Raw genomic sequence first — 14,332 nt, 5'->3', positions numbered from 1 at the left:
CACACTGGCCATGGCGAGGTGTTTCTTTTTTTTAAGGAGACTGAGCTCCGAGGACTTGGTGACTGTTTTGAGAAAGGGGGGTGACTGGGTGACCCCAGGTTCTGACACAGGAGCTGGGAGGGTGAGCAAGATGTTTATGGTGACAGGCACAGCAGGACACGTGTCCAGGAGGCCATGGTCTTGCCTCTCTGCACGCAGACTGCCCCGCATCCACAACATGCAAGGCTCAGTAAGGGTCAGACTCCAGCTGCTTCCAGGTCTTTATTACCACGGAGCGAGAGGCCACTAGGGTGGGGAGCACAGCCTGCAGCTGGGTGTTTGGAGTCCCTCAGAGAGGCTGGGGTGAGCTGTCCCTGTGCCTGACAGCAGCTGTCCCCTTGGGCCACCCGGCCAGGCCTGAGCAGGGTGGGCAGGCCAGTCACCAGCTCAGGACCCCGGGGCAGTACTTGTCAATGAGCCCCTGGTAGTAGGGTCGCAGCTTGTCCACGTCTGGCAGGTCGGGACACTTGGTGTACAGGTCAAACTTGCTGCAGCAAGGAAGGGACAGTGACTCCTGGGGAAGTCCCCAGTCCCCTTCCCCACCCCTCCCAGTCTCCATGGGAATGGCTGTACTTGAATTCCTGCACCCAGGGCAGCATGGCCAGGTCCTGCTCGCTGCACAGCTGACTGTAGTCGCCACCAGTGTGCCACGGGTAGAAAGAATGGAACCGGATCATGTAGAAGGCCTGGGGACAGGAAGAAGTCACACCCAGCATGGGTGCGCAGGGTGGGCGGGGCTCTCAGGGTGGCCCCTCCCCCCCACCTACCTCCGGCGGCAGGGAGAATTTGTTGAATTTCATCATCTGGTACATGTACTCTGTGGGAGAGAGGGGGTCACCACCACCAGGCGCCCAGAGGGGTAGCCCCCACCATGGGCCAGCCTCTCAGCAGCCTCACCATCATGGCCCCAGGACATGAGGACGTTCTCAAGCCCACAGTGAGGCTGGTACATGCCGAGCTCTGTGCTGCAGGGAGAGGTGGAGGGTGAGGGGCTCAGAATCACTCTGGGGACCGGGAGGACCAGCAGGGGTGGAGGGGTACCTGTATCGAGGATCCTGGAGGTCAGGGTTGTCCTGGAAGGTGGAGTCACGGAAAACCACAGAGGCCTGGGGACGGCATCCCACCGGGAAGGTGTCTCCAACGACTGCCCACTGGGGAGGGACAGGCAGCCATGAGTAAGCCTGACTGGCTTGGCCACCTGAGCCCAGAGCTGAGGCTGTCCTGGCACTGCCCTGCCAACACCCCCTCCATCCTTCCCTCACCTGGGGCTCCCCCGCCAGAGCCAGGACCTTCCCCAGGTCGTGCAGGAGCCCTACGAGGTGGAACCAGTCTGGGAGGGAAAGGAACCGGTCAGGCTATTGGGGGTGCTGGGTGCAGGGCAGGGCCTGCTGGGAAAGGGCACCCTGTCTGCGCTACCCCCGCCAAGCCTTGGAGGCAGCGCCTCCCCCACGGCAGCCAGGGAGGGGGCAGGGTGGGGGCGCACCCTTGTCAGGGTGGGCCTTCCGTATGCCCTCGGCGGTCTGGAAGGCATGGAAGGAGTTGGGGAAGTCCACGTCTGGGTCCGATTCATCCACCAGCTCGTCTAGCATGTCCACAGCCTCCAAGACAGTCATTTTCTTGTAGGAGAAGCTCCTGAACTGGGCATGCTTGACGAGGAAGAGCAAAGTCAGCAGGCCCACAGGGACGGACCAGGGCCCAGGCCCTTTCCATCCACTCCACACTGTGGAGGGGCAGCCCCACCCCCGGAGCTGCTGCAGAGGAGTCAGCCGGGTACCTTCCCCCTGACGAAGTCCACCGTCTGGTGCGTGTGCATGAGCTTGTAGGTGGCGAAGACACGGTCCAGGAGTGGGCCAGACTGCAGGCCAGAGGGTCAGCCAGGGCCCAGGGGGGCCACTGCCTCCCCTCTCCCAGGGCTGGCCTCACACGTGCAAACGGGGGCTTCCCCAAGGGCAGGCCCTGGACATGTGCCAAGGATAGGGCTGGGACTGGGGGGAGCAGGGAGATGGGGCTTGGGCGGTAAGGCTGCACTGGGGGCGAGAGGGGTCCAGGACCCGTGGGTTGGGGCGGGGCGGGGTCCTCACAGTGTAGTTCCGGAAGCTGCCCTTGTCCTTGGCCGCCTCTGGGTCCACCTCAGGCCTGTAGACCAGGGAAGGGTCTGGGCCCTGGTTGGGTGGGAATTGAACCCATTTCACCATGATGCCAGCTCTATTAGGAAATGGGCACCTGCCTACCCCTAGGGCAGAAGACTGACTGAGTCAGCAGGGGTCAGCAGCCCAGGCCAGTGGTCACCCCAGAGCACAGCCCCTCCGCAGTACACCCATCTCTGGCCCCTGCACCAGCCGGCGGCCTTGGGAAGTCCTACTCTGCAGAGTGGATGTCAGCCTGGTGCCTGCTTCCAGGGTGACACTGTGTGGGAGCACAGACCCCACACACATCGCATCTCCTTTCCAAGACCTGGGTGTACTGGGAGCCCAGCTGGACCACAAGAGGAGGAGCGGGCTGGAAGAGAACCAGCTGGGAAGGGGCCATCGGTGAGTGGTCAGTAGGGCCAGTGTGCACAGAAGGCCTGGGGAACTCACCACAGCCACCTTCATCCTGAGAGGGAGCCAAGCTGGCAGGTGGGCACGAGTCCCACAGGCCATGTGCCCTTATATATGCCTATGGGTTACATAAGTGACCAGACACAAGGGTTACATAAGGGCCCTTGACCTGGACCCTTGGTAATGAGTGACCATCCACCCTCCTCCTGGCCACAGGGAGTTGATGTGTCAGCACAGGAGTGGCCCCAGCCCCTTTTCCCCCGAGCTCAGACTCCCTCCTGGAAAGCTGGCCTGCTTAGGATGCCCTGCAGCTTTGTCTCATAGGCTTCAAACGCTGCGGCACCCACCATAGGCCCCTCCCGACAGGTGACAGGTGGTGGAACCCAGATGCCACCCCCATCACCTCAGGCACCTGGGATTCTGGGCACGGCCTCGTTTCAGAAAACATGTACTCTGACACTTGTTAAAACGGGAAGGAAGACTTTACTGAAGACGGTTGTAGTAGAGGAAAGATTGGGCTCCATCAGAATACAGCCAGGACAGCCAGGAGCGGGGGGTGGGGGGTGGGCAGGAGCAGGGTATTCCTACACACAGAGCCAGGGAAAGACCCCAGACTGGAAATCTACCCCTGCACACCAAGGGCAGGGAAAGACCAGGGAAAGAGGCTGCCACTCCAGCCTGGTAATTAAAAGAGCTTATTAAGGGAAATTTACGTAGGAGGCAAGGCGTGGGCGCTGCAAGACCAAACGGATCCCTACACCGTTGGGCAGGGGCCAAAGAATTGTATAGGGGAAGGGGGAAGGTAGTCACGGATACTAGTACAGGAATGCTCCCAGGTTCAGAAATTACTCTACATGCTTGACCAGGTCTGGACAAGGGCCTGTTCCAGGAGCCGGCGGCACACAGCGGGAGGCAGGGGAGGGGTGCCAACTTATGTCAGAGCAAACGCCAGCTATGAGCAGTCCCTGTGGGGTGTGCAGTAAGCCATCTCCCCCTCTGGCCCGGGTCCCATCGCCAGTCGGGCAGCAGTCATGTCCTGGAACAGTCTCTCTTGGGGGGAGGGGGTCAGTGGAAGGAAGACTGCCAAGAGGAGACATCAAGAGTTGGGGGGTTCTTGCTAAACCAACTGGACAGGATTCTTGCTGAAGGCAGGGCAGGGTGACGAGATCCCAAGGGTGGGGACTCTGCGAGTACTGGGCGAGGCCACAGGGAGCAGAGGGCTGAGAGGAGCCTGGCTGAAGTTCCATCAAAGTGGAAAGTGGGTCTTGTCTGGCTCTTAGGGTGAGAGGCTCCATTTTGAGCCTGGGCAGAGATGAATTCGAACAGCACTGGTCGTGTATGGGCCAGGTCTGGGTACTGCAGACACAGCAGGGTCCAAACGGACAAACACACCTGCCTGGCACTGACATTCTCTGAAGAGGCAAAACGAGTCACTGTATCATGCCCGCTGAGGCCACACCTTGTGGGCAGGTGGGCGTGTGGGTCAGAGCACCCTCGCCAAGCTTCATCGCAAGGAAAGAGGCCTGTGGGCAGCTACTCTTACTACCCTGGGCCCCTCCAGCCCACGTGGAAAAGATCTGGGGGGCACTGTCATGTCCGTAGCACCTTGAACGTCCCACATGTGGCCTCATTTGATTACTTTACCTTTGAGGTTTGTTTCCCTCTGCCCCCTTCCACTAGAATGTCCGCCCCACAGAGGGGAGAAGGTCATGTTTTATTCCATAATGTTTCTTGCATTTGCTAGAGAGGTGGAGCGGGGGACCCAGGGAGGAGGCTGGAGCCATCACCCCAAAAGCAGGTGGTGGCTTAGACCAGGGGAAGGAGCTAATGGCTGGCCTATGGGATTTGGACTGTGGAGGTGGGATAAAGAGAGGGAGTGAGGAGTGTAAACAATAATATAAACAAAGCCACTTTAAAATGGAGCTGGAGGCCTGGCCAGTGTGGTTCAATGGGTTGGGAATCATCCCGTGAACCAAGAGGTCGCCGGTTCAATTCCCGGTCAGGGCACAAGCCCAGGTATCAGGCTCCATCCCCAGTAGGGGGCGTTCAGGAGGCCGCTGATTGATGTTTCTCTCTCATATCGATGTTTCTGTCTCTCTCCCTCTCCCTTCTTCTCTCTCTAAAATATCAGTGAAAAATACATTTAAAAAATAAAATAAAATAATAAAATAAAATGGAGCTGGAACTGCTGTCCCAGAGGAACTGCCTGACATGTCTTATGCCACAAATCTTTGGGATGTTAAAACTGGGCAAAATAACCTTGGCACTGGGCCTGAGCAACCTTGTTTCTCAAAGAACTGCTTGCAGGGATAACCAGAAAGCAAATACTATGACTACTGGGCTGATGAGTGCCAGACTGAAAATTAAAAACATTGTTTAGAATTAGCATCACCACGTCACGTTATCTGCACCAATAGCATCGCCTTCCTTTTACTGATGTCATTGTTCCCCTTCCCTTTCTCATAAATACCCATCGCCTTTGTCTCCTAACTGGAACATCATTTGGGTTTCTGTCTGAATCAGTGATTCTCAAATAGCTATTCTTCAATCTCAAATAAATGCTTGTTGTCTCTCACTTAGAACGGCCTTTTATTTTTAGGTTAACACATCTGGTGTCAGGAGTGGGATCTAAAGTGACCTCACCTTCATAGACCAGTGTCCCCTGGAACCAGGTATGGTTGCTACAGAGCCTCTATTGTGCTCACTGCTTCCATCTACTACTGTCTCCTTGACGGTCTCATGGCTAAAAATTAAAAAAACAAAACAAAAAACTATCAGGTCTCTGGTTCTGTCTGTCTATATATGTATGTATATCTATCCCTGAGAATTAATAAAATGGTTTATAAAGAGCTCTGATTAATTGGCTTAAAGGAATTAATGCTAATATAAATTAAGAACTATAACAGAAACTAATACAAATGTTTTTCAGGATACCATGATCTGGGAAAATATTTAATATTAAACCTGGTTTAAATTTGGTTTAAAAAAACGGATATGACCTCAGCGATATTAACATTTAATGTAACATTTTTATTTTATCTGGGTTTACAAAAAATAAGTTCGTGTTATCTTTGTTGTAGGGCTTGTCAGCAGGAATATAACCTGGAATAATAATTGACTTTATCTAATGCCTCATAAAATTTTCATGAGTAATCTAAGTATAATTATTAAGAATGAATAAATTAGCTCTGGCCCAGTAGCTCAGTTGGTTAGAGTGTCATCCCAGTACACCAAGGTTTAGGGTTCGATCCTGGGTCAGGACACATACAAGAATCAACCAATGACACATGAATAAATGGAAAAACAAGTTGATGTTTCTCTCTCTCTCCTTTCCTCTCTCTCTTTAAAAATCAATTTAAAAAAGAATTAATAAATTAAATAAAAGAAGAGGTTTTTTTGATGAAAACTTTCAGCAATAATTGTTTTATTGTATGTGTACTTAAAATAGTTTCCCAAAATCTTTTGGTAACTTGAAACTTTAGAGTTTTGCTAAGTAAAATTAAAAAAATAAAAATGATTGACTATCTAGGTAATTTTCAAATAAGATAAGATGCTGAAATATTAATTACTAAATAAATCTAAGTGTACCTACTTTTGGCTTCTTAGTACAGAAAAACTAAAGTAATCTGGCGGTCAATAAAAACGTTTTATGCTCTGTTAAGAAAACATGTATTCCTATAAATTAGAAAATATATTTTCCAAGCAAAGAGACTATATTTCTAGAGGTTATAAAACACATTCCTAAATTTGCCTAAAGAATACTAATTGCTTACTTTAAGTTGTCACTAAAAATTAAGGTTTCTAAGGCTTAAGTATTCTAATTATTATGGAAAGGATTGATATATGCTTTCAACAAAAGATAATATACAAAGATATGTCTTCATTAAGGGAAATAAAAATAACTTTGTCCTGGTTATTTCAGAATTTAGCTGGCTAAAATTAAATTGTTATTATAATGGTTAAAAAAAATTTAAGCGTTAATATCAAGCTTGTGCTTATGTAAAGCTAAAACTGTTATTTTCTCTACTAAAAGAACAACATTTTCCAGTACTATTGATATGCTCTTAGTAAGAAATTATGAAGGGAAAGCAAAGATTTAATGTTTTATTAAAATGATTTCCCGTGTTCTTCATCACCAGGTCTTTAACTGATTAAGTAACCTGAACCTTCTTACTTGAAATTTTGCTTACAACTATGTAACCTTTGTATTTGTCTTTGAAAAGAAATTCTTTTAATCCTCACCCGAGGATATCTTTTCCATTGATTTTTTAGAGAGAGAGTGGAAGGGAGGCAGGATGGGGACAGAGAGAGAGAAACATTGATGTGAGAGGGACACATCGATTGGTGGCCTCCTGCAGGCACCCTGATTGGGCCAGGGCTCAAACCTGCAACTGAGGTACGTGCCCTTGACTGGAATCGAACCCAAGACCCTTCGGTCTGCAGGTCAATGCTCTAACCACTGGGAAAAAGTGGCCAGGGCTGAAATTTTTAATTCTCACTTTTGTTAAATGGATAATTAAATATTATTTCATGGAGTATTGTTCCACAGTGAATTATGTCTATTTGAGCAAATATTTTTTAAAATTTTATATGTTTAAGAAACTTCCCAAAATCAGATTCTAAGTTAAGTCTTACTGACCTAAAAATAACTTTGTGATATTCCTGAGGGCCCCTGAAACACCACAAAATATTTATGTTCTCTCTTTATAATAGAGAAAAGTATTAAATTAATTAGGCTTACTCGATATGTTAAATTACATGGGAGACATTGTCAAATAAATGATACTAACCCTTTGATTATATTTATGTAGATATGCTATTAATATAATTATTCTAAAAGTTATATAAAATGATTCTAACATGTCCTGGTATAATACAAAAAAACTTAGTCTTTGTCTCTGAAAATCGTGACTCTTAATCAGGCCTTTAAAATGTAAACAGCCAGGAACTAACCAAAATACTGCCCACAGAGACTGAAAAAAAGAGACCTTTTAAAAATGCAGACTCTGTGTAAGTTCCCTTGCCAAAATTAGTCTTTTTAATATGTTTTTATTAATTTGAGAGAGAGAGGGAGAGAGAGAGACATGGGTGAGAGTGAACCACCAATCGGCCCCCTCCTGGGGGTCGAGCCCACAAACCCCGGCATGAGCCCTGACAGGGAATCGAACCGGCGACGACTGAGCCACACTGGCAGGGCCAAAATTAATTTGTAAAAGAGCTAAGGTTTTTGCACAGCTACTAAAAACTAAGAAGAGTGAAACAAAATGTGTATGAAAAGTAGGGTGTGTGTTTTCAGTAGAAGCTACGAAGCGTGGAGATGCAGTTTTGTTGAGGGAACAGAAAACAGAACGTGTTTTTTGCATAAGGAAAAATATAAAGGGCATGGGGTGTTTTTTGGTTAAAAAAAAAAAAAAAAGCAAAAAGGGAAATTTTTGTCCTTCCCCCAAAAATGTTTCAAAATAAGAAATAAAATAATAGAACAAAACCTGAAAGGTGTACGTATGTTGCAGGAGGTTTAGGGGAAATGCAGATGGTTCGTGGAGGGCTTTTTTTTGAGGGGGAAGAATTATGCATGGTGACGCAAAGGCTGGGAAGCAGGGCTAGGCCAGTTCCTCGCGTGTGCGTCTGAGCACTCCCACAGGTCTCCAGCTGCGGCCGTTTTTGAGTCATTTGTCATTCGCAGGCAGTCACTGCTTCACTCGGATGCTCTGACAAAAATGTTCCTACCAGCGTGTCTCATCTTCAGAAATTCATAAAAACAAATCCCGACAACACAGGTTAAATTTAAAAGCATAAAACTGAACTGAGTAAAGATTTAGAGAATTCTAAGGAAAAGCTGGATCATAAAACTGTTACCAGCCCTGGCTGGTTTGGCTCTCGGTTGGTCATCTCGTTCACCGAAAGGTTATAGATCAGGGCACAAGCCTGGGTTTCGGGCTCGATCCTCAGTAGGGGGCATGCAGGCCGCAGCCGGCCGATGGTTCTCTCTCATCGATGTTTCTCTCTCTCCCGCTCCCTTCCTCTCTCTCTCAAAACAATTTAAAAAATTTTTAAAAACTGCCCAGCCGGGTGTGGCTCAGCGGTTGAGCATCGACCTATAATCCAGGAGATCGCAGTTCGATTCCGGGTCAGGGCACGTGCCCGGGCTGCGGGCTGGATCCCCAGTCGGGGGCTGTGCAGGAGGCAGCCGACCCATGACTCTCATCATTGATGTTTCTCTCTCTCTCTCCCTCTCCCTTCCTCTCACGGAAATCAATAAAGATATATTAAAAAAACAAAATAAAACAAAAGTGTAAGCATTAAAAATAAGAAATAAAAATTAAATTAAAATTTAAAAACTGTTAACAAAAAGATCAAGGTCGGCAAGAAGTAATAACATGGACTAAATGAACTAATAAAGATGATTATAATTTTGTGAGTCTTTACCTGAAACATTACTGGTTTCTGATCCTTTTCCAGATATAAGATTTTCCAGATATAAGATTTTTTTTCTCCTACACTACCTATGACCTACGGCAATTTGGTAAATTATACCTTTGTAAAAAAATTAAAACATTTCCTTTACCTTCCTACCTGATCCCTCCAGAATTTCAGCTGCTCTTCGCTGACCTACGTGTGGCCAGATTAAAGGTGTTGATTCTTGGATCCACGTTTCTAACGTAAAGAGAGCTCTGGCAGCTAACTGGGCTCTTCAACCAACAGAGGATGTGAAATTTAAAATTGCTACGAAGTGAAGCAGATGAAACCTGTTGTGGAGCTAACCCAAGACCCCAGACCAGGCCTGTGTAAGCTACACCTGCCTTTCCTTCCCTTTTCCTTTCTTATTTTTTGTGAATCTTCACCCGAGGATATTTTTTTCCCATTGCTTTCCCATTCCCGAGGGGGGCAGAGAAAGAGAGGGAGAGAAACATCAATGTGAGAGACACACATCTATCGGTTGCCTCCTGCATACACTCCGACCGACCCGGGCTGGGATGAACCTGCAACCCAGGTACGTGCCCTTGACCGGTGCACAGGCCAACGCTCTAACCACTGTGCACACCAGCAGGGCTCTTTTTTCCTTACTTTAATTCCTTCCTATCTCACCAAGCATTCACTCTAATAGTTATTGTTTTCTTTTCCCCCTTAATTTCTGTCTGGGAAGACAACATGGGGCATCATCTCTAAACCTACCTCGCAGGTCAAAACATACAACTGGTGCCCTGGCCGGTTTTGCTCGGTGGTTAGAGCACTGGCCCGCGGACTGAAGGGTCGAGGGTTCAATTCTTGGTCAAGGGCACAAACCTCGGTTGCCGGTTGGCTCCCCGCCCCTGTCAGGGGCCTGTGGAGCGCGTGTGGGAGGCACCCAGTAGATGTGTCTCTCTCCCATCCATGTTCCTCTCTCTCCCCACCCTTCTCCCTCCCTTCCACTCTCTCTAAAGATCAACGGAAAAGATATCCTCCAGTGAGGTTTAAAAACATGCAGCTGATTACACACATGGTCAAGGATGTTCAATGCCTGGCGACGTCAGTCCCAGTGAAGGACCAGATGTGCAAAACTACTTTTCCTTGGGCAAGTATTGCAAAGACCGCCACAGCAATAGCCAGTCAGGAAAAATCTTTTAAGTTCTGCAGCACAACGTACATTAGAGAATAGATTTGCTCTTGACCATATCCTAGCTGAACAAGGTGCGGTTGCTCTGTTGTTAATAATTCCTGTTGCTCTTGATAAAACACCTCTGGTAAAATAGAGATAAAACTAGATAAAATCTGGGCACAGGCCAAATGATTAACTACGGGTCCCATTGACAGCTTCCAGTTCTCTCGGATCTTGGCTGACTGCCCTCAGGTATGGCCTCCTGGCTCAGATCTGTTCTTCAAGTTGAACTTAGCATTTCATTTATTATTACAGACATGTTTGGTGTTATAAGTCTTTGTTTCTGTGTAGAAAGTCGTCACTTGGCATTTTGAGACAATCACGGAGGCCTCTGAGACTTCACATGAGAAAACTCCGGGAACTACAGATGTTTGCCCTTAAGCCAACACTACTGTAGAACCTTCCCCTGTTCTGGCCCTCTGGTTCCTCAAATGTGGCCTAAGGCTCCTAAAAAACCACTTCCCCCTTCCGTGGGACAAGATATACTGGGAACGAGCCTTCCTGGAGATGAAGGACAGACACAGGCGTGACGTACCCAAAACGAGCCACCTGACGATGGAGAAGCAACGATGCTTTAGCAACTTATTAATGCTGCTTTCGGATAACTGAGCAGCAGAGCTCTGAAAGAAAGACCTTGATTAAAAGGGGGGAAATGTAAGCAAAAACATAAATGGAGCCGGAGCTGCCGACTCAGAGGAACTGCCTTGCACATCTTATGCCTCAAATCTCTGGATGTTAAAACAGGGCAAAATAACTTTTGCATGGGGCCAAAAGCAACCTTGTGTCCCAAAGAACTGTTTGCAAAGATGACTAGAAAGCAGATATGACTACTGGACGAATGACTATAGGGCTGAAAATTTAAAACATCACTGAGAACCAGCATCACTATATTACGTTATCTGCACCAATAACAACGCCTTCCTTCCATGGATGTCACTGTCCCCTCCCCTTCTCATAAACACCCATTGCCTTTGTCTCCTGATTGGAACATTATTCGGGTTTCTGCTTGAATCAGTGATTTGGGAATAGCTACTTTTTAAAAATCTCAAATAAGCGCTTGTTGTCTCTCACTTTGAAAGGCCTTTTATTTTCTAGGTTAACAACAGGTTTGGCTAAAGCAGGAGCTGCGAGAAGGCAGTGGATAGGGAGACTGGGGGAGATTGGGTGCTGCCCCAAGATCTCCAAGGGGGGCGTCAGGTAGGAGGCCAGGGAATGGCCTGGAGCTCAGGGGTCAGCAGACACGAGGTGTGATGCTTTGACCACGGCAGGTGACCTCATGGCAGGTGACCTCGTGACACAGCACAGCGATGCGTTAAGGGCAACAGTCCATCGGGCCTCAAGGAAAAGCAGCCCAAGGCTCAAGGCTCGGGGAGTGTCTTGGCTAGGACACCAAGGTCCAATCCCGGGGGCCCGGAAACCTGTGTTAAGGTGAGGAGGGTGCACGCGGGGGGATGTCGCTGACGGGGAACGTCCCGTGTGCAGGACCAGACCATGGGCAGGCCAGGACTTTGCCCCAACTTGGCCCCCTGGACCTGTTGTCCTTATTTCCCAGTTGCCTCTCCTCACGGCCTTCCCTGCCTGCCTGCCTGCCTCTGCTGACACCCCTCAGTGACCACAGGCACAAGGCTCTGAGGTTCGCCCATGAGTTCCCGCCTCACATAGCTGCTTTTCGGCGACCTCTGCACTGACCGTGGTTTTGTCCCTGACCTCAGTGGCTGCAGTGTCTGTCCCTAAAGTTGGGGTAATGATTGTGCTCCCCTCACTGGGTGACTGAAAGGGTGACACGGGCAAATATTGAGAAATTAAGTGCTATATGAGTGTTTGCTAAATGAAAGAAACCACCTTTCTGAACCCCTGGTCATGCCCATGTGGTGTGGGGTGTCAGGGACTTTGGGTTGAGGGGCTATGGGGTCATAATGTGTAAAGGCCCCACCTGGGGGACACACACAAGAGCTCTATGCATGTTGGCTGTGCGCCAGTCCCCCCTCCCAGGTTTCTGACAAGCTTGCTCCAGCCTCCTGCTGTCCCCACACTTGGTCCTACCCAGTCCCCACGCTAGGCAGGGCAGAGGTTAGGGAGCCTGTGGAGCCTGTGGAGCCCCCACCCTTGTTTCGCCAATCCCTTCCCCACTGGAGGTGGTGGTTGGTTGTGATTTCATGGAGCTATTTGAACTGGGAGATCTTGCCTGCAAGCCAGCCTGCCTGGCCCTGCTCTGCCCAGAGCACCCCGTGTGGCTCTTGAACTCCTACCCCTTCTTCTGAGCTGCCCACAGGGCATCCAGGCAGGGGCTTGTACTTCGACCATAGGCCCAGGCTCCAGAGTTGACAGCTGGGGCAGCACGTTTCCCAGCATAACCTGTCCCCCCTCCCCCGGTCCTGGGGAGCACAGTGGGGGTCTCAAGGGCGCTGGGAGCAGGACCTGGAGCTGGCCAACTGTGCATGCTTAAAACCGGGTTTACTCTGACAACGGGCCCATCAGGGAAAGGGCCACACCAGGCCCACTCGGCCCCTGTCTCCTGTTGCCTGGAGGTGGCACTGCATGTTTAGGACTGACTTCTGCTCCATGTCCTCAAACAGACCTCTTCCCTCTGAAGCCCTCTGCTTTGCACCTGTCCCCTGAGCCTGCGCACTCCTGGTGTGTACAGACCCCCTGGGTGTATGGGCTCTGCCTGTGGACCTGCCTGGGGCTACACAAGTTCATGGTTTAGGTGTCCAAAGCCATTCAAGGCTGCTTGCTGCAGCACCTAGTGAGTGGGTGTGGGGGTCTCCTCGGGGGCCCCCACCACTGTTGGAGTAACTGTTGTCTCTAGGAGCCCTTGGGGGCTGGGCTGGGGCTGGGGCTCAATTGCAGCTCTGGAATTGGGGTGCACCACCTGGTTGGGTATGGCCTGCCTCATCTCAGCCATAGCTGTGGGGGCTGCTGGGGTCAATGGGAACTGAGTCCCGTGGGCCGGCCGATGCCACGAGCTGCCATAGGCGGTGGCTGAGGTTCTGCATCTGGCAGGTTCCCAGCACACAGCCCACCCGCAGGAGCTGGGCTCTAGGCCTTGGGGGGCGCAAGCGTCGACGAGGACCATTCCGGAGAGGCTGACCCATAGCAGGGGGCAGGCTGGCGCTCCTCTGTGGCTGCAGGGCCTGGGGTTGCTTGCAGATCACAGGTCCCGGTGCAGGGTACCTGGGCTGCAGGCCATTGGAAAGGGTCCCAGCTGGATGCTCCCTGCAGGGGGAGATGGAGGAAGTAAACTCTGTGAACCAGCCTTTCAGGGACCCCCACGTTCCACCTGGAGCGCTGCCAGGGGAAGCCCCAGGCCCTTTTGGAGCTCAGGGTTGGGGTCCTGGCTACTCAGCCATCTCAGTAGCCCAGGTCACATGTCCCATTCCCTTGTGCTTCATGGGAAAAGGGCACCCCTGGCTTCTGTGGGTCATTATGCTCAGGGCCGAGTGACTCCCCCTCGACCCTTGGAGTGGGGGGAGGTGGGCAGGCCTGAGGACCCCTCCAGCCTTTGGTTCCCCCTCCTCTCTATTGAGGAGGGGGAGAGCCCTGGGAGGGGAGGCAAAGAAAGAAGGGACTCTTACACTATTCAGGGGTTGCTGAAGGCATAGGGGGCTAGCTCTGGATTTAGGTGGTAAGCCCTAGCAGCAGGGCCGTCTTCCCCATGGGGGGCGGGGGTGAGAAGGGGGTGGTGGAGGGGGCCTCCCCAGGCATTCTGGTTTCTGCAGCTTTGGCCAGAGGACAGGTTGGTCTGAGCCCCACTCACCTGGGCCGGGTGGGCTGCCGGCTCCCGCCCTGGCAGTGGGTCAGCGTGCCCGGGAGCTGCAGGTAGAGGAGGCTGATGCAACCGAGGGTGACGGGCAGGAGCCAGGCCATGGTGCCAGGGCTGAAGGGCAGTCAGCTGGCAGGTGTGTGTGTGTGGGGGGCTGGCTTGGAGCCACCCTTCCCTGGGGAGCCCCCCTAGCAGGAGAGAGCAGTTTCCAGAGTCCTTCTTAGGACGGAGCCCAGGCACCTCCAGAGCTAAATAGTCTTTCCAGGAGGAGGCGGAGCCGGACGCCCAGCGGGGCGGGGCGCCCTCCCCCAAGCCCCCCATTCAGCCTTTCTGCCAGCTCCCCAGTCCTGCCCA

At 50.9% G+C, this 14,332-nt stretch overlaps 2 protein-coding genes across 2 annotated transcripts; both read right to left on the bottom strand.

The window, feature by feature from the left end:
• Positions 1 to 418: 418 nt before the first annotated feature.
• MIOX (myo-inositol oxygenase) lies at positions 419 to 2,633 on the bottom strand. Its single transcript, XM_016211670.2, has 10 exons — positions 2,619 to 2,633; positions 2,121 to 2,201; positions 1,814 to 1,894; positions 1,523 to 1,685; positions 1,302 to 1,369; positions 1,081 to 1,190; positions 937 to 1,004; positions 807 to 856; positions 613 to 725; positions 419 to 527 (listed from the first exon to the last, which is right to left on the bottom strand). Exons 1-10 carry the CDS (start codon positions 2,631 to 2,633, stop codon positions 419 to 421), a joined length of 858 nt encoding a protein of 285 aa, XP_016067156.1.
• Positions 2,634 to 13,112: 10,479 nt separating this feature from the next.
• Positions 13,113 to 14,082, bottom strand: ADM2 (adrenomedullin 2). Its single transcript, XM_016211674.2, has 2 exons — positions 13,973 to 14,082; positions 13,113 to 13,431 (listed from the first exon to the last, which is right to left on the bottom strand). Exons 1-2 carry the CDS (start codon positions 14,080 to 14,082, stop codon positions 13,113 to 13,115), a joined length of 429 nt encoding a protein of 142 aa, XP_016067160.2.
• Between the last annotated feature and the right edge of the window lie 250 nt (positions 14,083 to 14,332).

This window comes from Miniopterus natalensis, chromosome 2, assembly GCF_054644295.1.
Source record: "Miniopterus natalensis isolate mMinNat1 chromosome 2, mMinNat1.hap1, whole genome shotgun sequence".
Taxonomy (NCBI): domain Eukaryota; kingdom Metazoa; phylum Chordata; class Mammalia; order Chiroptera; family Miniopteridae; genus Miniopterus; species Miniopterus natalensis.
This window is presented reverse-complemented; position numbering and strand designations above follow the sequence as displayed.

Coding starts and splice junctions, on each gene's coding strand:
- ADM2 (XM_016211674.2), bottom strand. CDS start 14,082: ATGGCCTGGCTCCTGCCCGTCACCCTCGGTTGCATCAGCCTCCTCTAC. Junction 13,432..13,972: donor CGGCAGCCCACCCGGCCCAG/GTGAGTGGGGCT, acceptor CTCCCCCTGCAG/GGAGCATCCAGCTGGGACCC.
- MIOX (XM_016211670.2), bottom strand. Junction 1,370..1,522: donor GAAGGCCCACCCTGACAAGG/GTGCGCCCCCAC, acceptor TTTCCCTCCCAG/ACTGGTTCCACCTCGTAGGG. Junction 726..806: donor AATTCTCCCTGCCGCCGGAG/GTAGGTGGGGGG, acceptor TCCTGTCCCCAG/GCCTTCTACATGATCCGGTT.